This window comes from Hordeum vulgare, chromosome 7H (assembly GCF_904849725.1).
Source record: "Hordeum vulgare subsp. vulgare chromosome 7H, MorexV3_pseudomolecules_assembly, whole genome shotgun sequence".
Classification (NCBI taxonomy): domain Eukaryota; kingdom Viridiplantae; phylum Streptophyta; class Magnoliopsida; order Poales; family Poaceae; genus Hordeum; species Hordeum vulgare.
In genome coordinates this window covers 623824988-623852013 of record NC_058524.1, presented here as the reverse complement: position 1 = coordinate 623852013, position 27026 = coordinate 623824988, and the positions used below count along the sequence as shown (strand labels likewise).

Genomic DNA, 27026 nt, shown 5'->3' with positions numbered 1-27026 from the left:
GTCAGACCTTGGGCTTTCACACTGTAGATTGCGGTTCGGTACTCGAGAAGCACCCCCAAAAATGTTGTCCGTGTGTGTTGCTGCCCCCTCTTGCCAAGGCTGCCGCTGCAAGTTCTCAACACCCGACACAAAGCGAAAAAAACCGAGCCACCAATCTCGAATGCAACCAAAACTCCTTTCTGTCATTATATGTCTTTGATCGCACTCACGATGACTTTTTTCACCACTGTCAACGCCGTGAAAAATTATACTTTGACATGTCTCATGGCACTGGCAAGACAGTGGAGTTTCCTGCCACACCCTCACAAACATGCGTCAACTGAGGTCTCCGAGTTTAAGAACGGAACCCGTAGGTGCCCATATCGAGCAGTCCGGCATGAAGCAGATCGAAATTTTGCAGCTCGAAGAACAACATCCTTGGGCATGTCGGTGACGAAAGCTACGGTGGGTGCGATGGCATTGCCACAGTCCTGATCGGAGCACATCAAGATTGTCGTCGGGATAGGAAACACACGCGGACTCCCCGCTCGACAAGCATATACCTACATGACGCATCATAACAACCAATCTTTGGCCGAGCGGTCGATCGTAAGGCCTTCAGATCTGAGTGAAGACGTCAAATCCAACAGCCTAAATTAAGAAAATGCTAACATATATAGTGCACTCCGGTGCAGCACACCACTTACATGGACATTTAACATGCAACTAGTGATGGAGCTAACTTGTTGGTTGTATCGATTGATTGATTTGTAATACAAAACGAGGGAAAACTCTTTTTCGGTGTACGCAGGAGCGGCTGTAATACATCCTGCCATAGTTAATTTGCACACCCATGGAAGAAGGAGATGCTGCCGTCTATTTGAAACGATCCGCTCACGCGTACGTACGTGTGCATGTCCATGGTGGTACTGTAGATCCATCAAGCTAGTTGCATGTCCATGGTGATTTGATTTAGCAAGTTAAATGTGGGAGCATATATAGTATTAGGCCATAATATTATGGAAGGCTTGCACGAACCACGAAGAAGCTAAGTGTTGGTTGTGCGCATATAGAACTTGTAGAATTTTAGAAAGAAAACTCTGCTCAAACAAAGAGTCGATTATATCAAGTATTGCAAACTCCATGATCACCACTAACCGATCTGTTCTATAACATTAAGATTAGATATAGGTCATGCAGACTTGTATATATGATGGGCTCTTCAAAAACAAAAAGGAAAACTACATGAATGAGTTCATATATATATATGTGGGTTGATCGCAAATCAGCCCTCATCACAATCCATGCATATAGGGCTTAAATGTAAATTGAAGGTATGAATCAACCTAGCTAGCTTCTCCTCATGCCAGTCCACCACCTGAACTGGGTGAGCTCTTCCTCCTCCAACTTGTCGTGCGATGGCCTCCGGTCCTCGTCGAGGCCCTCGTCCATGCGGGGCTGCTCGAACCATAGGCGGTTGCCCTGGAAGCAGCGCCGCCGTGGCCTTGACACACGCATCGACGTACGTCAAGGACGCGCTCTGAGAGGTCCTCCCGGCCCGATTCAGGATCTGTCTGAGGTGGCACTCGATCGTCAACCGCCGTGATGAAGTCGCCGATGCACCCACCGTTGGCCTTGACACACGCATCGACGTACGTCAAGGACGCGCTCTGAGAGGTCCTCCCGGCCCGATTCTGGATCTGCCTGGGTGGCACTCGATCGTCAACCGCCGTGATGAAGTCGCCGATGCATCCACCGTTGGCCTTGACACACGCATCGACGTACGTCAAGGACGCGCTCTCAGAGGTCCTCCCGGCCCGATTCTGGATCTGCCTGGGGTGGCACTCGATCGTCAACCGCCGTGATGAAGTCGCCGATGCATCCACCGTTGGCCTTGACACACGCATCGATGTACGTCAAGGACGCGCTCTGAGAGGTCCTCCCGGCCCGATTCTGGATCTGCCTGGGGTGGCACTCGATCGTCAACCGCCGTGATGAAGTCACCGATGCATCCACCGTTGGCCTTGACACACGCATCGACGTACGTCAAGGACGCGCTCTGAGAGGTCCTCCCGGCCCGATTCAGGATCTGCCTGGGGTGGCACTCGATCGTCAACCGCCGTGATGAAGTCGTCGATGCACCCACCGTTGGCCTTGACACACGCATCGACGTACGTCAAGGACGCGCTCTGAGAGGTCCTCCCGGCCCGATTCAGGATCTGCCTGGGGTGGCACTCGATCGTCAACCGCCGTGATGATGTCGCCGATGCACCCACCGTTGGCCTTGACACACGCATCGACGTACGTCAAGGACGCGCTCTGAGAGGTCCTCTCGGCCCGATTCTGGATCTGCCTGGGGTGGCACTCGATCGTCAACCGCCGTGATGATGTCGCCGATGCACCCACCGTTGGCCTTGACACACGCATCGACGTACGTCAAGGACGCGCTCTGAGAGGTCCTCCCGGCCCGATTCTGGATCTGCCTGGGGTGGCACTCGATCGTCAACCGCCGTGATGAAGTCGTCGATGCACCCACCGTTGGCCTTGACACACGCATCGACGTACGTCAAGAACGCGCTCTGAGAGGTCCTCCCGGCCCGATTCAGGATCTGCCTGGGGTGGCACTCGATCGTCAACCGTCGTGATGATGTCGCCGATGCATCCACCGTTGGCCTTGACACACGCATCGACGTACGTCAAGGACGCGCTCTGAGAGGTCCTCCCGGCCCGATTCAGGATCTGCCTGGGGTGGCACTCGATCGTCAACCGTCGTGATGATGTCGCCGATGCACCCACCGTTGGCCTTGACACACGCATCGACGTACGTCAAGGACGCGCTCTGAGAGGTCCTCCCGGCCCGATTCAGGATCTGCCTGGGGTGGCACTCGATCGTCAACCGCCGTGATGAAGTCGTCGATGCACCCACCGTTGGCCTTGACACACGCATCGACGTACGTCAAGGACGCGCTCTGAGAGGTCCTCCCGGCCCGATTCAGGATCTGCCTGGGGTGGCACTCGATCGTCAACCGCCGTGATGAAGTCGTCGATGCACCCACCGTTGGCCTTGACACACGCATCGACGTACGTCAAGGACGCGCTCTGAGAGGTCCTCCCGGCCCGATTCAGGATCTTCCTGGGGTGGCACTCGATCGTCAACCGCCGTGATGATGTCGCCGATGCACCCACCGTTGGCCTTGACACACGCATCGACGTACGTCAAGGACGCTCTCTGAGAGGTCCTCCCGGCCCGATTCAGGATCTGCCTGGGGTGGCACTCGATCGTCAACCGCCGTGATGATGTCGCCGATGCACCCACCGTTGGCCTTGACACACGCATCGACGTACGTCAAGGACGCGCTCTGAGAGGTCCTCTCGGCCCGATTCTGGATCTGCCTGGGGTGGCACTCGATCGTCAACCGCCGTGATGAAGTCGCCGATGCACCCACCGTTGGCCTTGACACACGCATCGACGTACGTCAAGGACGCGCTCTGAGAGGTCCTCCCGGCCCGATTCTGGATCTGCCTGGGGTGGCACTCGATCGTCAACCGCCGTGATGATGTCGCCGATGCACCCACCGTTGGCCTTGACACACGCATCGACGTACGTCAAGGACGCGCTCTGAGAGGTCCTCCCGGCCCGATTCAGGATCTGCCTGGGGTGGCACTCGATCGTCAACCGCCGTGATGATGTCGCCGATGCACCCACCGTTGGCCTTGACACACGCATCGACGTACGTCAAGGACGCGCTCTGAGAGGTCCTCTCGGCCCGATTCTGGATCTGCCTGGGGTGGCACTCGATCGTCAACCGCCGTGATGATGTCGCCGATGCACCCACCGTTGGCCTTGACACACGCATCGACGTACGTCAAGGACGCGCTCTGAGAGGTCCTCCCGGCCCGATTCAGGATCTGCCTGGGGTGGCACTCGATCGTCAACCGCCGTGATGATGTCGCCGATGCACCCACCGTTGGCCTTGACACACGCATCGACGTACGTCAAGGACGCGCTCTGAGAGGTCCTCTCGGCCCGATTCTGGATCTGCCTGGGGTGGCACTCGATCGTCAACCGTCGTGATGATGTCGCCGATGCACCCACCGTTGGCCTTGACACACGCATCGACGTACGTCAAGGACGCGCTCTGAGAGGTCCTCCCGGCCCGATTCTGGATCTGCCTGGGGTGGCACTCGATCGTCAACCGTCGTGATGATGTCGCTGATGCACCCACCGTTGGCCTTGACACACGCATCGACGTACGTCAAGGACGCGCTCTGATCATGCAGCAGCCTAGATGTGCCGCCGTGGCCTCCCACGTCCACGTACGTACACAGCAGATAGCATGCAGCAGCATAGACGCACGCGTACGTATGCTCTACTGCTTTCCTTCGTCCGATCACAAGGGCCTAGCCCAAGTAGAAATAGCTAGCTGGAGATCGTCAGGGCCGGCCTCCCACGTACGTACGTACACAGCAGATCGGGCCTTTGTTTATTTTTTCTATATAGCCATCGTCCATATATACCCCCGGCTAATTGTGAGATTATAGTGACATATTTCTAGTGTTATGGATAACATCTTCGTGTGTATGTGTGTACATACATATTGAATATTAGTGTTATCATGTTTATATTAAGGGCACTGCATTTTAGTTTCACCCTGGCCCCCAAATCTCAGGTCCGGCCCTAGGCCACGTGCGTTTCAGATGCACGCATGCTATGTGTACGTAGAATTGTATTTTCTTGTGTGGTAACATAGAGCCGTAGCTTAAAATTAATACAAAATTGAGTCACTTGTATTAAGGCAGAAGAAGTATCATGTAAGGATAGTAGTACACGTCATGTATACACCGACTTGGCAATACTGAACAAAAAAACAGAACACTAATCTTTTCATAGAAAAACATCAGCCAAGAAGTAAAACTACAAACAAGACCATCTCTGAGCTTGACAGTAACGCCCGTCTTTTCCCTCTGACACCACTCACTTATAACCAACTGTTTGGTTGCGATAGTGGGAACCTACCGTTTACATACTTAGGTATTCATATACATCACCGGAAGTTAACAAATAAGGAGTGGAAATGTATCGAAGACCGATTTAAAAAAAAGCTAAGTTGCTGGAAAGGCAATCTTTTATCCTATGGAGGACGTCTGGTACTAGTTAATTCGGTTTTAACCAGTATGCCCATGTTCTTTCTGTCCTTTTTCGAGATACCTGTTGGGGTACGGAAAAGGTTGGATTTCTATCGGTCCCGTTTCTTCTGGCAGAGTGACAAGGTTAAAACAAAGTATAGGCTAACTAAGTGGGATATCATTTGCAGACCTAGGGAGCAAGGGGGTTTAGGAATTGAGAATTTAGAGGTTAAAAATAGATGCTTACTAAGTAAGTGGTTGTACAAAATATCAGTGGAAACTGAAGGCATGTGGGTACAAATTCTGAGGAATAAGTACTTGCAAAATAAGACCTTAGCTCAGGCGACCATAAGACCGAAGGACCCACCTTTCTGGAAAGGATTGATGAGGTCGAAAATTGCCTTTTTCCAACGGACTAGGTTTATCATTGGTAATGGTGAATCTACAAGATTCTGTGAGGATACATGGTTAGGGGAAGTACCACTAGCCCTGCAATATCCGCAATTATACAATATTGTCCAACATCGACAAGCGTCCGTTGTGACAATATTGAGTCACTCGCCTCTAAATATTCAGTTTCGCAGATCCTTAATAGGTCACAGATGGACTAGTTGGCTTCACCTTGTGAGAAGGCTAATGGATATCCACTTTCAGATACACCAGACACTATTCAATGGAAGTTGACTAAAAATGGAGATTTTACTGTAAAATATATGTATCTTCATCTCATAGTTTCGGGCCGATTCCAAAATCTAAGAATATATGGAAGGTCAAAGTACCGTTGAGGATAAAGATCTTCATGTGGTTTGTTCACAAAGGAGTTATCCAAAGGCGAAACTATTACCGTTGAGTCAATTAGACCGGGTCAACACCCCGAACACACCATAGAACTTTAGATCTCGAACCCCCACATGACTAAGACATCGGAGGAGGAAACTATAACTATCATCCATGTACCACAAACCCTACGCGCGATCCATCATCCTCTAGATGCCGTCAATACACACCACAATCTGCATTCGGTCCTGAACTATCTCACAAGCTCCACGCCAACGCTGGAGCGGACGTGGTTGCAACGGCGTAGCTAGAGGACATAGTTCCACCCGGAGGATATCGCTGTCGCCACACTAACCCTACTTGAACAGACTGGATGACAAATCCACCACCAACCATAGGATCGATCGGCCCGTCAAAGTAAAATCTGAAGAAATTTATTCAACGCCGCGATCATCGCCACCGCACAATCCTTGTTTAAACAGAATTGATTTCACATCAACCACCAACTATAGGAACGATCGTCGTGGAAAAAAACTGTATTCAGCATTGCACTACGGGAATCAAAAAGTTTGCCGTCAGACACTAACAGACGGCAAATGCATGTATACAAACGGCAATGATTTTGCCGTCAGCTATGAAACAGCATACCATGAATGGGCAGAGAGGATCTTTGTCGTGAGCTTTCCAGCTTTCCATCGGGAACAAGGCAAAGTCTTTGCCGTGAGGTTTTTTCTCGTACCAAACGGCAAAGTAGGCTTTAGGGTTTTATGTTAGCAGGTGGGCCCTCCCATCGCTTTACCGTCGGCCTATAAATCCACAAACGGCAAAGAAATTTTTATTTAAAAATGATAAGACAACAGGACATCGCACACACCCTGCTTGTTGCTTCTCCCTCGCCGGAGCAGAGTTATTTGCCGCTCCCGACCTCGTCGGAGCAGCGCTGCTCGCCGCGCCCAACATCACCAGCATAGAGCACCTCGCTCTCTGCAGCGCTCACCCACCGCTGCCGGAGGGAGGCCGCACGCCGGAGGGAGAGGAGGAGGCCGCGCGTCAGAGCGAGAGGAGGAAGCCACGCTGGAGGGAGGTCACATCAAAGGAAGGAGGACCGGCTTGGGGCAACGGGGGAGGGTCGGGGCCAGCGACGCCATGACGGGTCTCCTACCGCAGCTCGAGGGGATGGGGGATGGCCGGGGCCGACGACGCCAAAACCGTTAGCCTGCGGCTGCTAGGGCGACGTGGGGAGGGCTGGAACCGGTGACACCATGGCCGGCTGCCTGCGGCTGCTCGGGCGACGAGGGAGGGCCGGGGCAGGCGGCGCCATGGCAGCACTACATAGTGTTTCCAAATATAGTTAAAGAATCCTAAGACAATGGCAGTTATGGTACAAACGAAACATTACTATATGATTTGAAACAAGAGAAAAAATAAACAGATATCATGTAATACTCTGAAATGAGACAAACTTTGCTAAAAAACAGGCAGGAACTGAAAGCAATGATAGATGATGGATATGTATAAAATACCCCGTCTTAACTAAAGTTACTGTAACTGAACAATAAGCCATGCCACGGTGCCACATCGTTATAAAATACTCCGTCTTAACTGAATATTAGACAATGGGTTGTTAACTGAATTTTGAACACTAGGACAGTTTAGTTAACTGATTTTGGATAGTTACTTAACTGAATATTAGACAGTGGGCTGTTAACTGAATTTTGAACACTAGGACAGTTTAGTTAACTGAATTTGGACAATTACTTAACTGAATTCGGATAGTTACTTAACTGAATACTCTAATTAGCTAGTTTAACAGTGCCAACAAATACAATTTACAGTGGCTTAACAATGCTCTAATTAGCTAGTTTAACTGTGCCAACAAATCGAATTAACAGTACATACTACACCAAGCCTAAGCCTAACCCTAACCCTAGAAATAAACTAGGTGAAATGCAGAAGCAAACTTACTATACGCTGCCGAATGCCGACCCCCACTGGTGGCTTTCCTCTGGATTTGCCTTCACGGCCCTGGCCCAAGATCAAGTCGTCGCGAATTCGAGCGAGTGCTGGGGGCTGGGGCTTGGGCTGCTGTCCGAAGGGGCGGCAAGGTTTGAGCTACCGCGCAGATCCGCCACCGGTGTCCTACCGTCTCCGCCGCCGGCAGGTACACCCAAGTCGCCGCCGTCATCGCTCGCCGTCGCCATTGTTCAGAGGACAGGGTGCGTGGGAGGGAAAGAGATAGGATAGGAGAGGAGAGCGAGAGGGAAGTGAAGTGGCCCGCGCCCGCCTCACTGCTTGGAACACCCGATTCGAGCGACTAGTGTTTTTTGCAAAAATTTAGCCTGAGAGTTAGTGTTTTCAGGCACAATTCCCTAGAATTGTGGTTTCTGCAACACTGGCCTTCAAGGTCGTGTTTTTCTTCAATTCACTCCCTCGGGAGAGGGGGCTGGGCATAGGTGTGGCCTAGCGTCGCCGTAACTCAACATGGGCCGACTCGAAAGGAAGTCGATCGGCCATGAACTCGCCCTGCACGAGACGGCCACGCAAAAGGCATGAGCTGGATAACTGGACATGTGTTGCAGTAACACGTTTGGCGAGCCATACTATAGATGATAAAGAAATAACTCAAAGCATAGATGACCTCTGGACCCTTAGTGAGCTGGTGGCAACTGACGATGAACCACTGTGAACCTTGATGCGCATAACCACTGTAGCCTGAATAGCAAAGCATATTGGGCTTGTTTATTAGCGTGCAAGTCCTAGTAGTCGTCATGTGATGTAATCCGCCGGGTGAAGGAAAGGATTTCCCAAAGAATAAACCAGTCATAGTCCGCATTGAGGATCAAAAAAAAAAGTAGGACTACATACGTCCTAGTCCGAGTAGCAGTACTAGTATAGTTCACCCTTCATCTTGTACGTCCCAGGTTATCTGACTAATTGGCTGTATATATATACACGTCAAGGCCGTTAAAGCAAGACCGTCAAATTCAATTGATAGAGAACTTTGATTGATGTTGGTTCCTGGTGCAATCTAACAGTTGGCTAGATGATCGTTTCAAAAAAGAAGGAAATCAAGACGATCAGGTTGCGCCTGTTGGGAAATCAAGTCGGCTATTCCTCGTCGTCCATCACTGTCATTGTCTGACAGTAAAATTGTCATCTCGTCATTCATGGGTCTCTGCCACAGCAAGTCGACCTCGGCGCCCTCCGGCGGCACCAAGGTTTTCGTCACAAAAACCCCAGAAGAAAATACTCCTACCGAGGCGGGGCGCATGACCTCGCCGCCCTGGAAGGACCTGCCGCATGAGCTCGCCGGCATGCTCCTCTCACGTCTCGCGTCCCACGATGATCGCCTCAGCTTTGCCAACGTCTGCCACGACTGGCGCCTGGCCGCCAAGGACCAGCGGCCGCTGCTGCCGCCAGCGGTGCCGTGCATCAACCTAGGCAAAGGAGAGTACCAGAGCATTATCGATGGCAAGGTGCGCCGCTTCCCAATGCCCAGCGATTGCCGCGCCGACGCTTCATTCGGAAACTTGCTCCTATACTGGCACGGACAATCCTTCATCTGCTTCCTCCAAGACCCATTCTGCGGAACCACGCCGGCCATTGAGATCCCGTGCTCCTACAACTGGATGCCCCTTCGTGCTAATGACGTTGTCTGCCACCTCAAGCCCCACACCGTCCGTGGCGCGCCACACTCATACATTCAAAAGATTGTCCTCTTCTCACCTAAACTCGTCATGGCGTTGTTCCAAGGTTGTCCCTTCTTCAACTATGCCAACTTTGGAGGTTGCTGCCCGGGCACGCCACCCCCGGATTTCTGGTCAGAAGCAGCCGACATATTCGTTGGTGAGCACCATCGCGGAATCTTTTGTTACGACGACGTAGCCTTCCATCATGGAAAGATATTTGCTCTCTACGGGATGGGGAATCTGTTCACCCATGAGTTTGTCGGAGATTCATTGTCCGAAAGTCGCGTGGAGCATGTCATTAAGGAACAACCCAATACGGTCTACATGGACATGAAATGCTACCTAGTCACATCTGCCGACAAGAAAAAACTATTGATGGTGATGTGGAGCATTCTTGAAGTGATGAACGAGCTCAAGCTTGATCACCACACAATTGATCTCCGTGTATTCGAGGCACACTTGGACAAGGGACGGTGGTCTGAGGTCAAAGACTTGGGCGACCAAGTCCTCTTTGTTGGACCGACTGGCTCGAGAGCTTTTGCAGTAACAGGTTCCTCTAAGCACTATCACAAGAATTTTCGGGGGAACCTTGTGTTTCTTTCAGGCTATGATTGGACATCGAAATGGGAACGTAAGCAGCTGTTTGCAAAGTGCAAGTGCTTCAATTGCCAAAAATTCGTCCATGGCGTTCCAAACTATTGTGTGTTCGACATAATGAGCGGCAAAAGCAGTATAGTTTCTCTTAGTAGGAGTGATACTCAGAGAAAATATTTTAGGTCTGAATGGTTCTTCCCCTCTGCGTAACAATCGAAAGATTTTACGGGATAGATTGATGATAGTCACACATACATGTCCCTATAGAATCCACTATAATGAACAAATCTATGTATTGAAATATCAATCTTTCATTATTTTTTCCACAACGCTACTGTCCACCGTAAAGTTATTTAACAAAAAAAAAATATATGGCTCTAGCGATTGATTTAATTTCATATATTGATGTGAAACATGTCTTACTTTCAACCTATATACATGATCATGTAGATTTTTCCCTATGCAATCATTTGACCTCTCGACCTGTAGTACATCACAGTTCGACGAGCTCTGTGCTCTTGTAAGGAAGATAAAGGGCAAGTACCTCACAATAGCATCTAAAGATGCTCTAGCGCCCGCTGGTGCCGCCAGCGGTGCCGTGCATCAACCTTGGAAAAGGCGAGTACCAGAGCCATATCGATGAGAAGGTGCGCCGCTTCCCAACGTTCAGTGATTGCTGCGCCGACGCTTCATTCGGCAGCTTGCTCCTATTCCGGCACGGGCAATCATTCAGCTACTTCCTCCAAGACCGATTCTGCAGAACCACACGGCCATTGAGATCACATGCTCGTACAACTGGATGGCCCTTCGTGATAATGACGTTGTCAGCCACTTCAAGCCCCCACATCTTCCGTGGCGCGCCACACTCAGACATTCAAAAGATTGTCCTCTTGTCACCTAAACTCGTCACTGCGTTGTTCCAAGGTTGTCCATTCCTCAGCTATGCCAACTTTGTAGGTTGCTGCCCGGGCACGCCACCCCCGCTTATCTGGTCAGAAGCAGCCGACACATTCATTGGTGAGCACCATCACGGAATCTTTTGTTACGAGGACATAGCCTTCCATCATGGAAATATATTTGCTCTCTACGGGATGGGGAATCTGCTCAACCATGAGTTTGTCGGAGATTCATTGTCCAAAAGTCGCGTGGAGCATGTCATTAAGGAACAACCCAATACGGTCTACATGGACATGAAATGCTACCTAGTCACATCTACCGACAAGAAAAAACTAATGAGGTGATGTGGAGCATTCTTGAAGTGATGAACGAGCTCGAGCTTGATCACCACACGATGGATCTGCGTGTATTCGAGGCAGACTTAGATAAGGGCAGGTGGACTGAGGTGAAAGACTTGCTCGAGAGTGTTTGCGGTAACAGGTTCCTCTGATCCCTATCACCGGATTTTTCAGAGAAGGAACCTTGTGTTTCTTTCGGGCAATGATTGGTCATAGCAAATGGGAATGTAAGCAACATTCTGCGCACTGCAAGTTCTTCAATTGTCGAAAGTTCGTCCATGGCATTCCCATCTATTGTATATTCGACATAATGAGCGGCAAAAGCAGTATTGTTTCTCTTAGTAGGAGTGATAGTCAAAAGAAATATTTTAGGTCTGAATGGTTCTTCCCCTCTCCGTAACAACCGAAAGATTTTATGAGATGGATTGATGTTTGACACACATACATATCCCTATAGAATCCACCTATAAACCAATGTATCCATTGAAACTAGACGATGCCCCGCGCGTTGTGGCAGGAACCTCGTAAAAAATGTATGGATAAGTGGTAGAAGACTAAATTAGTATAAAACTTTCTTACAGGACTTAATTCCTTGGGAAATACTAATGCATGAAGTGATATGTTTTGCATGAAGAGTTTAATGGAAAAAGTAACTTATGACTTGATGATGTGGCATTGTTGCATGGAGAGAAAAATTAGCTAGTGGGTTGTAGCTATTTAAGAATAGAGGATATCAATTTTTCATTCTTTTCTCCACAATGCTAATGTCTACTGTACAGTTATTTATTAGAAAAACATTTTTCATATGGCTCTAATAGTTAATTCGATTTCCTGGATTGATGTGAAATATGTCTTACTTTCTACCTATATTTACATGATCATTTAGATTTTTCTCTATGCAATCATTTGACCTCGCGACCTGTAGTACATCACAGTTATGTCATATACAAGACATTGGCAAACATTAATAATGCACTTGTAGCTTCATTGAAGTTTTGAGACACATGCAACATGTTGGCGAAAACTAGGACATTTTAGAGAGAACTTAAATGTAATTTTTTATTTTACTTTTTTAGTTTAACAGCTAGGAACCCTAGCCGTATTTGTAATGTTTGCTTGTTTGATCATGTTAATGCTTATGTATTTACATTTTCTCTTAGGCCATCTATTTGGATCAGTATTGTAAATGCATCAGTGGTTGTTTACCTAATAAAATGCAAAAATAATTAGTTTCTAAGAATGTACTCCCTTTCTTCCATACTATATGAACATTGGTTGTTCAAGTCGTGCTTTGTTCTAATATCTTGTTGAGTTGCTAGGTTTTAGCAGAACTATGGTACCACCAACACTTATCAGAATGGAGTTAAACAACCACATGCACTAGTGCAGAAAAGCCTAACTATGGCATGATAAAAAGGGACCTACTGGCGTGGACACACGACGCCACCAACATGGCGCCACTGTTAGAATTTAGTGGTAGCGTTAGAGACGATGCCGGTAGTATTTTGAATGCCTATGGTGTTCGAGGGAGTTGCACGCCGGCACTGTCATATTTACCTAATAAAAAATACTACCAACTTCACAAACTAAACTTTTCAGCAATTCACAAACGATACTACCAGCTTCACGAACTAAATGTTTCAGCAACTCACAAAAGATACTACCAGCTCCACAAAGTAAATGTTTCATCAAATTCACAAAAGAAAAGTACCAACTTCTTACAATATGTATCGATCTTCCCCTCTCGACACTACCTAGTTTTTTCTAAGGACTAACTTAAGCTCACGAAGCTTATTCCTATTCGTATGCCCCTCCATGATGTAATGGGTTTTCTCCGTCTTCAGTTGAGTCCTCTCAGACTTCAGGACTTGTATCTTTTTCTTGATCTCACTTTAAAAATAAAGAAATAAAAAGAAAGAAAAGAAAAACAAGGGAATGAAAACCAGTACAAAAGAAAGGAAGCAATGAAAACCGAGAAAGAAACAAGGTAAAACAAAGAAAATTGATGAAAATCATGAAATAAATAAAGAAAATCAAAAAATTGAATAAAATAAGAAATAAAAATCAATGAAAACAAAAGAACAAAAGAAACCCAGAAAAACCCAATAAAAAAATAAAACAAAGAAACCCGGTAATAATATAATGGAAAAATAAAAAAAAATCAGAGAAAGCATTGAAGAAACAAAAAACAGAAATAAAAAAGAAAAAGAAAAAGAAACCAAAAATAAAAAACAAAGGAAAAAACGAAAAGACGCACAAAGAAAAAATGAAAAAACTGAAGAAAAGATATGCAAAATGGAATAGAAAAATGAAAACCATACTGGGTCGGCATTGTAGTGTATCTATCCAAGGAAATTTCACGTGAGGCTCCCTATAAGGAAAACAAGCAAAAGAGATCATGTGTTGCAACGGAGGGAAAAAATACGCTCGTAACATAATAGACATGTCTCAAGACCCCAATAGGTCCACGTCTTCTATTTAACATGATATCTTATCATTCTTGTCATTTACCCTTCTTCCCACCCTCGCCAATGGACATGCATAGTTATAGATGGCTTCTTTTGTCTCCAATTTCTTTTTTGCTGAGGTGTTCATTCTCAATTTGGACCAACATCGGTACGAAATAAAAAACGGATCATGCACTACTAATTAAGGTTGAATCCTAAACAGAATTTTAAAAATTATTAATAGGTGAAAGAAAACTATAATCAAATTCTACACATCTTTCGAATATAATTTCATATATAAAATTTTAAATCTAAATATAGGTATAAAAGATATTGATATTTTTTAGGCATTTGAATATGTACCTAAACAACATTTTGAAAATGGTTACTGGGTAGAAAGACATCATATTCAGATTCTACATATTTTTCTAATGAATTTTCATATATAACATAGTAAAATTGGAGTCACGATTTAAACAATATGGATATTTAAAAAACATTTGAATCTTTAAAAAAAAATCTATATGGGTGGCAAATTGATTAATCGAAACCCCAGGGATTTTTTTTTGTATAAAGCGAAACATTTTCTGTTCCCACTTAAAATAGGGTTGTTTGTTTGCTAACCAAAACCTTAGGGGATTTTCTACGAAACGAGGAACATTTTCTATTCTCACTTAATACAGGACCATGGGTTAATTTCAGGAAAATGCAGGGAGTTTTCTGCAAAGAACAAGATGGACGGGCAAGAGCAATAGTCATTTACTAGTAGGTACAAATATAGCCATAGTGCTTGTTTGACTTGAATTGATAGGTTGACTTCCCTAAAACAAATGGTTGGATTTGTTAGCGCAACTCCAACGGGCCGATCCAAACAGACAGCGATTTCGTTCGCTTTTTGTCCGTTTGGGTCGGTCAGGCGGACACGAACGTCCGCTTCCGTAAATGGGTCGGCTCGTGCGTCCAACGCTGGCCGGATACATTTTTTGCCGGTGAGAAAAAAACATAAAGCATAATTAAATGTTAAAAGCCAGCCACAAAGGCCGACGATAGTCCACGTGTCGTGTCCGCATTATATTAAATTAAAATAAAAAAATCTAGAACTACGTCCATGCAACCCTAGGTGTTGTCGTCGTCGTCGTGGCCGGTGAGGTCGACCAGCGTTGGCGCAGGGTCGGCCCAGGGTCGACCAGCGTTTGTCCGTAAGAGAGTGCGGCGCGGTGCTCCCAGTGCCACCGCGCTTGGTGCACCGGGACGCTCACGCGCTGGCGAGGCCGGAAAGACGACGACGGGGAGGTGGCGCGGGGGAAGAGCGGGGCCTTGCCCTTGTTTGGGAAGCCGCCAGCCGTGGTGGGCTAGGATTTCGGTCGCTTTGGTCGCCGAGGAGGTGGCGAGGTGGGGACGGGGGCGGGTTCTGGAAGCGGGTGGCGGAACCCACCGCACGATTGGAATAAAAAAGGCCGGCCGCGGTCGCCGACGCGTGGACCCAAGGATGGCGACAGTCATAAATTATGTTGACCGCGGTGGTTGAGAACGGACACCGAAAAAGCACGCACGCGTCCGCTTTGCGTCCGCGCCAACGCATTTCAGTCCCAAATTTGGAGCGGAAATGGATCGACGCGTTGGGTCATCTTTTTTGTCAGCGCCGACCCAAACAAACGGCGCCGGACAAAATGAGTCGCCCCATTGTGGACCAGTTTTACCCGTTGACCATTGAATTTTCTAATTTTGAACATAGTTGACAACTTTTCAAAAAAAAACAGGAATTAGAAAACAAAATGAAAACATTTCTAATCACACGGAGCGTCCGCCACCTCTTTAGTATGCCGCGTGTCGTGCATGGCTCACCTAACATTAACTCTAGCGGTTTTACAACTGAGCCTTTGTTGCAATCTTTCCATTGCAGGATCTGGATCTGGATCCCTAGCATTATCTCTAGCGGCCTCCTGTGTTGCTCGTTGCTCCCAAACTCCTCGTCGAGTCGTGCGCCTCCCCGCTCCCGTCGACACCATCGATTCTTGCCAACGACATACACGCTGACATGGACCACGTACATGCGACGTTATACATGACGTTCTACCTCTGAATTTCTACAGCATTATTTATGTTGCAAAAGCCCTTCCACAATATTATCTATCTTGAAAAAAAAATGAAACCAAAAAAAAAATCTTCAACATAATCGCTGTTGAATAACAGAATATTTCTGCAACATGAGCTATGTTGCAAAAAGTTTTGCAACATTTGTTGAAATAATAAGGATGGGGCTGGAGATCAGATCTAACGGTTGCTGAGATGGTGGATCTTTCCGGGTTATCCACCGGTGGACGTGTAGTGCTGTCCCACAAAACAAAATCGTGTAATTGAAAAAGTTAACAAAAATATCAAAAAGATTGCGAATGGGAAAAAGTTCATAAATTTTTTTAAAATTCACATAATTTAAAGAAAGTTCATGAATTGAAAAAATGCAAATCTGAAAAAATTTCACGATTGAACAATGTTCAAAATTTTTAGAAAAAACACGAATTTGGAAAAGGCTCATAAATTTAAACAACAATCATGGATCTGAAATAGTTCATGATACAAAAATGTTCGGGGATTTGAACATAATTCCATAAATTCGAAAATTGTTCATGAAAATAAAAAAATGAAAAAGGTTCACAATATTGAGAAAAGGTTCATAAAATCAATAATCCAAAACTTTGTGATTTTTTCACTTATTTCGAAAAAAGAAAAAGCAAAGGAGAAAAAAGAAAATTGGATTGAAAGCTTCTAGAAGCTTCACAAAACTTAGTGTGCCAATAAGTTAAGCTTCGGAGCCATTACAGCAATATACTAGCGGATATAAGATGGGACAGCCCATTTGCATGGGAGGGGTGTGTGCCACTTGGTGAAGGCGCCAAATAGCGTTTGGGGGGAAGAAGCACCCAAGAACAGCCGCACATAGGGTTTGTTGCCCTCTTCATCGCAAACCCATTCACAAAGTATTGTTCATTAATGAAGAGATGGATGTGTGTCTTTGCGAAAGAAAATGGAAGCTATGCACGAGTTGGGAGGAGGACATCGCCACTCCGGTCCCTTCCACGCAACTAGGGAAGGCTTGACCAGTGGAGCCCACAAGGAGGTGGGAGGCCATGGAACTGCTGATGGAGAAGAAGGCCGGGAAGGGGAGCTCAAACCATAGGTAGGACGCAAGATACATGTAGGAACCTTTCCGCGACCACTGGAGGCGTCCATGACAAGGACATGCAGGAAGTTTATCCATAATCTCTGTGATTGTATCCCCCTTTTATTAAAGTATACAGCAAGGACATGTCTGGAGAAAAGAGAAAATTGTCAATCGATGAATATCACGTGGAGAATGAAACATAAACAGATAATGATGCTTAGAACAGAAAGACACTTTCAGATAAAGTACTGTCATTTATGGTCAGGGTAAGGTTTAACCTCAAGTGACTGGACAGTTTTGTGATACTAGATCAATTAAGTCAAATTACATTTGCATATTTTGTATACATTTTTATTCCATTAAATGTGCTTTAAGAAATTGTGGTACGGGCATAATCTCTCCCTAATAATAATAAAGCAAATAGGGTTTCTGGTCGTCCGTCATGAAATTACTCCTAAAGTTTGCATAAATTACCCACCATGCCACCGGTAAGTAATATAAAACGTTTCACAAAGCAAAAAATCTTGGACTGGGCCGGTCCATGTAAAAACCTCATATATTACGCTCTGCACGCTGGGAGAATATCCAGCACACCGTATGGGCCGGCCCATGCACAGGCGCCTGCTTTTAGTTCCGTTTATTTATTTAATTTCAGTTCCGTTTAATTTTTTTATTTTAAATAATTTAGAACTTCAAATAATCTTTAAAAATTTAATAAACTGAAAACTATAAATCAATATATTTAAAAAATAAAATGTTTGTGACTTTAAAAACTGCCCGGAGTTTTGTATAAAATGCTCGCATATACAATAAAATGTTGCAATTTTAGAAACATATTTGTACAATAAGAAAAGTCCATGATTTCAAATAAAATTCCATGTATTCAAAATTATTAAAGGCACTTAACAAAATGCTTTCTAATTGAAAATATGTTAATGCATTTAAGAAATGTCCTAAAATTTGAAAAATAGCTAATGCCTGTTTTGATAGTTTCTTTTTTTTATTTAAAATTTTCCATTCCATTTTTGTTTATTTCTAATATAAATAATTTAGAATTACATAAACTTTTGCATTTTAAAAAATAGGAATTTTGAAATAAAATGCTGACGAAAACATAATGTCCATGAATTTAATAAATATATTACTGATTTACAACAATGTCCATGAATTTAATAAATATATTACTGATTTATAAAAATGTTTGTTTATTTAGAAAAACTTCATGTGTTTCAAAAAATGTTTGCGAATTTAAAATAAAATCCTCAAACATAAAAAAATATGTTCGCCTTTTCTTGAATTGGGCGCCAATTCAAAAGAAAATATTTAAACCTGTTTGAAATATAAAAAATATTCACGATTTAGTAAATGTTTGTAAATTGTAAAAAATGTTCTCGATTTTAAAATTGTTCCCATATTAGTAAAATTGTTCACGAAAGATCTAATGTATGTAGTTAAACATTAATGCTTCTAAGTCTTTGTGACAATATAACTGCGTGAATTTTGAAGAATTAACTGTTGGATGGATCGAATTATTATTATATGTTTTCTGATTTTTTTTTATTGAAATTCAGAATAAATCTTTGAGTTACCAAGATTTTTGACAACCATGATATATATTTTTTGAAAATGTAAAGATTGCTTCAACTTATGAATAAATTTGAAAGAAGAAATATTTTCTTGCATTTGTGCATAAAATTTCAAAATCAAGCGATGATATGTGAACATAATGTGGTCATCATCATTGAAGATTATGTTTTTTTTTCCGTGGCAACGCACGGGCCATTTTGCTAGTTAGTCTAACGGAAATTGTGGTACGGGCATAAGTGAAGGGCGGCCCAGTGCACATAGCTCCTGCTTGTGCAGGGTCCGGGGAAGGGTCCAACCATTTGGGTCTTTTAGACGCAGCCTTTCCCTACATTTCTGCAGGAGGCTGTTTTCAGGACTCGAACCAGGCAACAGCTTTACTGCTACGCCAAGGCTCACCTTCAGTCTAACAAGTATTAGATGGGGAGAAAACAAGTACGTATTAGAGGAAGCACAAAAAAATTACTTGCTGTAGACCACAAAACAGTATTACCAAATTGCTTATTTCTATTTGGTTTTGTTAAAGATATAATACATGATAGTAAAGTTACCAACTCCCTTACGAAAATGCATGTTATTATTTCCCATTTATGTAAGTGGTATGCAGTTGAAACTCCAAAATCAAATAAAATCATAAGCAGGTCAATGCTAGCAGAAGCTTTAGTCTTTTACTTCGGAGTTGCGTTTACATACCTGTTGCACCTTTTTTTCCTTCCTGTGATTATCAGATGATTTATCATCCCTCACCCTGCTGAAGATATGCGTAAACGATTCGCTTGATGATGCGTTAGACTCATCCCAGTCACCAAATCTTGGAACAGCCACTTCCTGTTCAGGCCGGATTGACAAATGCAAAAACAACAGTTCATTATTCAGACACATGTGTGCACATATCTTTCTGGACCAATAAGAAACCAAGCATTATAATGTAGTACGTTGTGGCGTTGGTTACTCTGATTCATTCTGCTACTTCCATGAACTTCTGACAAAGCCCTCCTTTCTGGAGTGTGCATTCCAGCTGCCCTGTGCTTCAGTTTTGATGGACTGTCTGGCTGTACTGGTGAAGCAGATCCTGCAGCATTTATGGAAGGGCCTCTTGGTATGCTCTCACGCCCAGGATTTGTGTATAGTCGTGGCGCAGGTTCACGGCAAAGGTGGGCATTTCGAGGTCTTCTTCCACGTAGTGGAGCCCTGGGTACGTAAGGGAAGTCCTCACTGTTATCCCAATCCCCAAATCTAGTAATGCGTCGTTGCTGTTTAAACAAGACAATTAGTATACAGTTTGACATTTTTTTATCAAGAGTACTATGATCTGTAGTTCACAAGGAATGGAGGAAATAAACAATCCATCGGATATCTACCATTTTGAGAAGAACAAATAAAAAAATCAGAACATTCCAAACTATGCCGAGGATTTCTTCTAACAAACTATGCTGAGGAGTGAGGACTTAATAATACAACCAGGAGACTATTAGTGAGTAACTAGAACTGAAATCGTCAAAAGGTAAATGCTGGAAATTTTGAGCAATGATTTCGACTGATAGATGCTCATACAAAACTATACATTACATGATGCATGATAGACATTATCTAAAAAACATTGATGTATGTTAATGGAAGTGCCATAATAAGAAGTTTGCATATGCTAGTCAAAGTGGGTGTGCATTTGGTCCGTTAGAAGGTGGCGATTGGGTAGAGATTCGTGTCACCCAAGTTATGATGACGCAGCAACAATCAGATAACATCACGAAGACCGCCACTATGGCAGTCTCCGAGCAACTATATGGAACCTACTGATGTTTGATGCACGTATTTTGTGGATCAGACTTTGTTCAAACTACTTATAGTCGAGCTCTGATCTCATTGTCTTTTCAAAAAATAATCAAGCTACGAACTTCTCAGGTACAAGTGTTACATGGTAAGAGAGTGAATTTTCACACCTTTCTCTACATGGTAAATGTTGAAGCTTTTGGAGCTTGTTGAAGAGGGAACTCACCTTATACAGGTATGTCGGCGACGCTTTTGATTCTTCAATTTCGTTTGCCGGTGACGCTTTTGATTCTTCAATTTCGATTGCTTGTGACGCTTCTGATTCCGCAACTTTGATTGCCCGTGACACTTCTGACTCTGCAACTTCGGTTGCCTGTGGCGCTTCTGAATCTGCAACTTCGATTGCCTGTGACGCTTTTGATTCTGCAACTTTGGTTCCCAGTGACGCTTTTGATTCTGCAACTTTGGTTTCCAGTGACGCTTTTGATTCTGCAACTATGGGTTCGAATATATTGCTTTAGAATGAGAAATCATCTACATGTAAATGGGCCACAAAAGAAACAGAAATACCTGACTTCAGGCTACATGAAGCGACACTAGGTGGCGGGTCTGAATTTTGAGATGACCTGAGGATAACATACAATTACTTTTATTTAAAACATTATCAGAGGATAAGATAAACTGATATTATAATGTTGCAAGCTTTGGTTTGGAACAACTGCATTGTACAATGTTTTACGGTGCACGAAATTTTCCAATAAATATCTGTTACAGCACTCTTTCAGTTAACAACTTTTTTGCCCAGAGAATAACGTTAAGACTGGAGGAAAAGAAACGGATGAAAAAAGGGCGATCTTGGAAAGAATTACTGCTACAATGAGAAAGATCCGTACCGGTCATCAGCATATTTGTTTGTAGCTTCAGCTTTCTCTAGAACCCCATGTTTTTCACCCGATAGCACTCTTTCTTGCCTCTGATGCTGTTTCTCTGAAGGATGATATTCTTCATCAACCGGATCCACCCATTTTACATAAAAATTAGGACACCTTGGATGATTCCTAATGGCATCCTTGAATGCCAACTCAATAACCTTCCTATCAAATTCGGCAGTGACCCCAATATGTGCAGCAATATCCCGGAGATTTAAAAGGTGCTCCACTCCAGCAAGCATATTGCCGTACTTCTCCCCCATATGCGTGTTGAAATGTAGCTTGAGCCTCCGAAGATTGCGCATGGCTCCTGACATGAATGACATACAAAGTACAATGCACCTGAACTTGAAATACCTCAGAACTGGGAAAGCCCCATCATTGAAGACAATGCTTCGCTCAGGAGCTGTCTGTACACACAACGCGAGAACTGTAAGGGAATGTAATCCTGTGAGGCTATCAATATCATTCATCAGCAGTTCTCTAACAGCAATTTTCAAAACACTAAGTTTGTGGAGTTGTCCAATCCACTTGGGAAATCTGGAAAAGACGCAAATCGGTGGTAACAACTCAAGTCTCTCAAGAAAGACAGGAGTAGAGTACATGCTGCTTGAGCCATCAAAAAGAATGGCCGTGCCAGCAGCAGCAGAAGCCAGCGTGAAAGATTTGAGGTCACCCAGTTTCCCAAGTGAAGTGCCCAGAGCTATCAGTTTTTTCTTCAAATGTTCACTAGATAGTGACAAAGAATAGGTGAGATGAAGATCCCGCAGGTTTTTCAGCTCGGCAAGGCCCCATAGATTGTCTTCAGAACTACTGCCAAGGTCAAAATACATGAGTGTACGTAGAGATGTCATGTACCCAACCCCGTCTGGTAGATTTGTCCCACTTCCAAGACGGAGATGCAATAAGTTCGAAAGCCGAACAATGTCCGGCGGAACAACACATACTTCTGCATTTATTTCCAGTGTTTCCAAGTGTTTCATCGGTTCAATCTGATCTGGAAGCTTTACAGTGACATTACATGTGACCTGCAAATATCTCAGCCAAAACAGTTCACATATTCCTTCAAGGCTGAAACTCGTGTTTCCAGTATCACCCCAAAAATGAAGAACTAGAACTCGAAGAAGCTTAAACACCATGAATGAAGGCACACAGTTAAACAAGCCAGAAAAGAAGAGTGATCGAACTTCTGATAATCCGATACTTGCTGGCGTAGTTGCATATGTTGCACTGCCGAAGTGGAGTGATAATCGACGAACTTTATCAGTAACGGGTATTGCCGTTTGAGAATAATCTAGTACAGTGATGAAATTTTCTTCAATGGACTTGTATGTAATGAGATCAAGTACCATGTGATGAACTGAATAAGACAAAACCTCGTAATTATAGTTGATACCCATAGCTTGGATCAGGCCTGCACTGACAAGTTTACCAAAATAGCTCCCGGCAACTTCCTCCATGTCCTCTCCTTCTTTTGCACATATAAAACCCTCGGCTACCCATTGCTTCACCAAATCACCTTTCAAGAATAGGCAGCCCTCTGGATAGGTACTAAGATAAAGCAGGCATGTCTTCAAATAATGTGGAAGACTATCAAAGCTAATGTTCAATATTTGTCTTATAAAACCCTCCATGGTATGATTTGCACCAACAGAATTCTGCATACATCCCAATTGTTCCAATTTATCAGGTTGGATTGTTAAAAGACTGGCTGCAACGATGATTGCTAGTGGCAAGCCCCCACAACTTCTCTTAATCTGAGGCAAAACATTACCGAACTGTTGATTTCCAGAGACAAGGATTCTTTGGAGTAATAATTTCTCTGAGTCATCCTCACCAAGAGATTCCATCTTGAAAATATGCTCAGGGCAAAAACCACAGCATGCCAAAGCTACTTCCATAGTTTCTGTTATAGTTACTATTCTGCTGCCACAGTTACCCTCTGGAAAAGCACGACTTAGAACATCCCATAGTGATATAGCCCATAAGTCATCAATTATAATAAAGTACCTGACAAATATTTTAAACAGACATGCTTATTAGCCGACAACAAAGGATGATAATATCAAAAGGGAAAATGGAAATAAGCTTGTGGACAGCATTAATTTCTTTGGGACATGAGGATTCAGAAAGTTCAGGTGTCCGGTGGACACCATGAAGAAAGACCACCTCTGTCTCTAGGGAATTTTATACCTCTTGTCACGTAGATATTCCCTGAGATCGCGGATCAGGTGGTGCATCTCCCCACGGTCCGGCGGCTGGTGCGGACGGGCTTGCGAGAGTATGCTCCTGATGATCCCCCTCATATCAGGCTTCTGGGCTGTCCGCACAAATGCCCGGCACTCGAACTGTCCGCGGAGCTTACTCCATAATTTTTGTGCAAGAGTGGTCTTGCCGATTCCCCCCACACCGACAATCGGCACTACCTTGAGCTGCTCTTTTCCATCAATCAACCGCCGGTGAAGCTCATCCATTGGGCCTTGTATGCCAACTAGATCACCCGGATCCGGCAAAACAGCCGGAAGCTCCCAGCCAACACCTGGGTATCCAGGATTGGAGGCGAAATCATCAAGCTTATACCTCCAGTACCGCCGGGTCGCCTCCCGCGCCCGACTCCTGAATTCCGAGACCCTGCCGGCGATCCACAGGCGCCATTTCCACCTCTCCGGAAGGCGGGCGATCTTCAACCGGGGGATGATCTTCCGGCGAGCAGCTCTGTGAATCTTGGCACGGCCAACGGCGCGGACGAACTGGTCGGCGCAGTCAGCCGTGTCGTAGGACAGCTCGCGCACGTCCTTCATCCAGTGCCTCGCGGCGACGGGAGGGCCCTGCGCGTTCGAGAGCTTCGCGAGGAGGCCGCGCAGGGTGCGGAGATCGGTCGCGAGCTGCTCGATCTCGTCCGTGACGGACCCGCGCAGGGCCCGGTGACGGGTCGCCAGGAGGTCGTCGAGCTTCCGTGCGAGGGAGCCCATGGCGCCCAGCGAGGCGCTGATTGGGCTCGGCTCCATGCCGCGCGCGCTCTGCCGCCGGAGCACGGACCATCAGATGCATTATTCAATTCGGCATCGCCGGACGCATGTTGAAGGGTGAAGTGAGAGAGAGGAAACCTACGGGAGAGGAGCTGCCGCGGAGGAGAATCCCCCCGGAGGAGGAGGAGGACCCTCGCCGGCGCTCACCGCCAAGGGATTGGGATTGGGATTGGGACTGGGACTTTGAGGGAGGCAGCGGCCACTGGAGGAGTCGTTGACCGTTGACACGTGCGTGATGCTGTGGGAATTTAGGTGGTGTTTCTTTACACGGACTAGACTGAAAAAAGTGTTTTTGCTTGACGTGCAATTTTATTTTAAAAGAAGTAACAACCTATTTAATAACATGATTGACTGTGATTCTCAGGTTTTTCATGGCTTAGGTTCAGAAATCCACTAAGTGAACTTTTCATAACAAACAACAAAACTAACATAGAAACGTATTTTGCATAGTAAAATGATTATCCCAACTACCAATCTCATTTGAAACTTCATTATATGCTTGTGGCTTTCCATCAGTAGTTATATCCAGTTATATCCTTTCTGAGTATCCTGTGAGCTTGTGCCTTTCACCTAGGAGGGTATATATGCCAATGCTTTCTTCCCTGTGCCCGTTTCATCTTTGGAAGGGCGCCGGTCCTTTTGGTGTGCTTTCTCGTTTGGTGTTTTAAGTAAGCAAAGAAAATAACAGAAGAGATTTAACTCATGCGTGGTTTGGATTGTCTTATCAGTGTGTATATATTTATTATTGGAACAGTTTGTAAGTGTGTATATATTTATTATTGGAACAGTTTGTAAGAAAGTGTGCTCTGTATGATGTGCTTCTTGTAATATTCTTAGCTCTGAAATCATGTTCTATAAGTGTAGTTGTGAAATCATCCAGTTTAGGACTCATGTGCTCATCTTGCACGACTTCTTCCTGGCTGCATTCATGGACTTTGGTTGTGGGTTGTTTCGTTGTTTTTTTTAAAGTAAGACTTGCGGTACTGTTGACTTCTTATTTTATAACTACGGATCTCCAGCTTCTTTGTGCATTCATCAAACTGTAGCTTGTAACTTGTAACTTTACTATTTGTGAGGTTAGCTCAAGTTGTAGCTTGTAACTTTACTGTATGTATTATCCTGCTTATGTGGACTGTTTCTATGCTGAAATTTTATTGTGATGTTAAATATGAAATTCCGTTGGGTAGTCTAGTATATCTGCATTAATGATCTACTATCTGCATGATAAACAAATGCCCCCTGTTAAGAAGCATACTGTAGTAGATGTTGTATAGGCAACGAGAGCGACAGTAGTTGGTCTATTTCTCTGGAATAAGTACTCCTGACAACATTCTGTCAGAACCTTTGGGTGACAACAAAAACATTCCACTGTTACTCATCATACATTTTTATCTGCTTTTTCTAATGCATTTGAAATTTTTCAGGTACCTCCTCTACAGAGAGGACGACATTTTGGGCACCCTACACGAGTGAATTCGGACAGTAAGGAAGTCATCAGTTGCTTTAATGCAGGAGAAGAGGATGTTTAGACTTTCCATGTTATCGGATAAACCTTGAAATAGAACTCTTTTATGGTGTGATGATAGATTTTTTGCCTCGAACGTCATGAACTTGATATGATTGTTGCACGCTTTCAGTCGTGATGCTATTCAGTAAACTTGTGGAGCTGAAGTGTTGCCCTTAATTTTCGTCAAATCGCTTCCCTGGCTGCCAAGCCTTGCGTTTTTTGGATTTTCAGTGGATGCATATTGATGGGTCATTGGTGTCCTGTTTTACTCGGTGTGCTATTCATCAATGATAAGGTATAATTCTAAACAAACAAACAAGCGTTAGTCCATATGTATATGCAAATCTTAGCAGGCTCAGCTTCTCGTTGTTCGTTTTTTAGGGAGCATCTGGGTATGGTTGGATGTGGTTGAGATCCTTTGCAGTATCGTATGGTGTTGTAGTGCGGATGACATATGAGACCGGGTCCTACATGATAGTGACTGTACCGCAGAGGGTCCTGAGCATCTGGGTATGTTGTTAAAAGTGCACTCTGTGTTGCTGAAATTTTGCTGTTGTCGAAAGTTTGTACTTTTGAAAGTTTAGGCTATGGCAGCCAGGTTACAAGGGTGGGAGAAAAACAACAATCCAAGCGGAGGTTGGGAAGCGGGATGGAAATACAATCCTTGACATGTATTTTGGTTGTAGGCTAGTGTAATACAAGTGTAAAATGTTACAAGGGTAGCAAAAAAAACGTTCCAATTAAACGCAGCCTTAGCACAAAGAACCCCGAGCGCTATGCTCCCTTTTCATGTCTTCGGAGCAAAATGAATCCCCAGCAAAAAGTTCAAAAAAAACATCTCTGGCCCTCGCCGCCTTTCATTCTTTCGTTGTCACCTGAGGCAAACGTTGGGCCTCGCCGCCTTTCCTTCTTTCGTTGTTACCTGAAGCAGTAAAGACCCGCGACAACGATGGTCGTCGCGGTCCTTCATTGCTTCACCTCGTTCGTGGGGGCATCAAACTTCACGGCGACGATTTTCATTGGCATGACGCTAGCGGCTCTACTACGGGTGATGGTGCGGGTGCGGCCGCGTGGTCTTGGTCACGCGTATGGCAAGGCTCCCATCAATCATGTGCCGTGGCATGACGTCATATCTGACCACCTCTTTCCCATCTTATCTTATGTGAGTCCTAACCCCTCTAGATCTTGTCTATGCC

The 27026-nt window shown here is 44.9% G+C and overlaps 1 protein-coding gene across 3 annotated transcripts; it reads right to left on the bottom strand.

The window, feature by feature from the left end:
- Positions 1–16420: 16420 nt before the first annotated feature.
- LOC123410144 (disease resistance protein RGA5-like) lies at positions 16421–24438 on the bottom strand. 3 transcript variants are annotated; one of them, XM_045103038.1, is made up of 8 exons: positions 24406–24436; positions 23488–24314; positions 21259–23304; positions 20936–20991; positions 20592–20860; positions 19531–19848; positions 19289–19423; positions 16421–17158 (listed from the first exon to the last, which is right to left on the bottom strand). In XM_045103038.1, the coding sequence occupies exons 2-8, from the start codon at positions 24300–24302 to the stop codon at positions 17135–17137; spliced, it is 3663 nt and encodes a 1220-aa protein (XP_044958973.1). In that variant the 5' UTR covers positions 24303–24314; positions 24406–24436; the 3' UTR covers positions 16421–17134. The 3 variants fall into 3 exon arrangements, with proteins under 3 accessions (XP_044958973.1, XP_044958974.1, XP_044958975.1); XM_045103039.1 differs by having other exon boundaries at positions 20592–20854; positions 23488–24438; XM_045103040.1 differs by having other exon boundaries at positions 20592–20827; positions 23488–24438.
- Positions 24439–27026: the final 2588 nt, after the last annotated feature.

Coding starts and splice junctions, on each gene's coding strand:
- LOC123410144 (XM_045103038.1), bottom strand. CDS start 24,302: ATGGAGCCGAGCCCAATCAGCGCCTCGCTGGGCGCCATGGGCTCCCTC. Junction 19,849..20,591: donor CGCCGACATACCTGTATAAG/GTGAGTTCCCTC, acceptor TTGTTTAAACAG/CAACGACGCATTACTAGATT. Junction 19,424..19,530: donor AGAGTAACCAACGCCACAAC/GTACTACATTAT, acceptor CGGCCTGAACAG/GAAGTGGCTGTTCCAAGATT.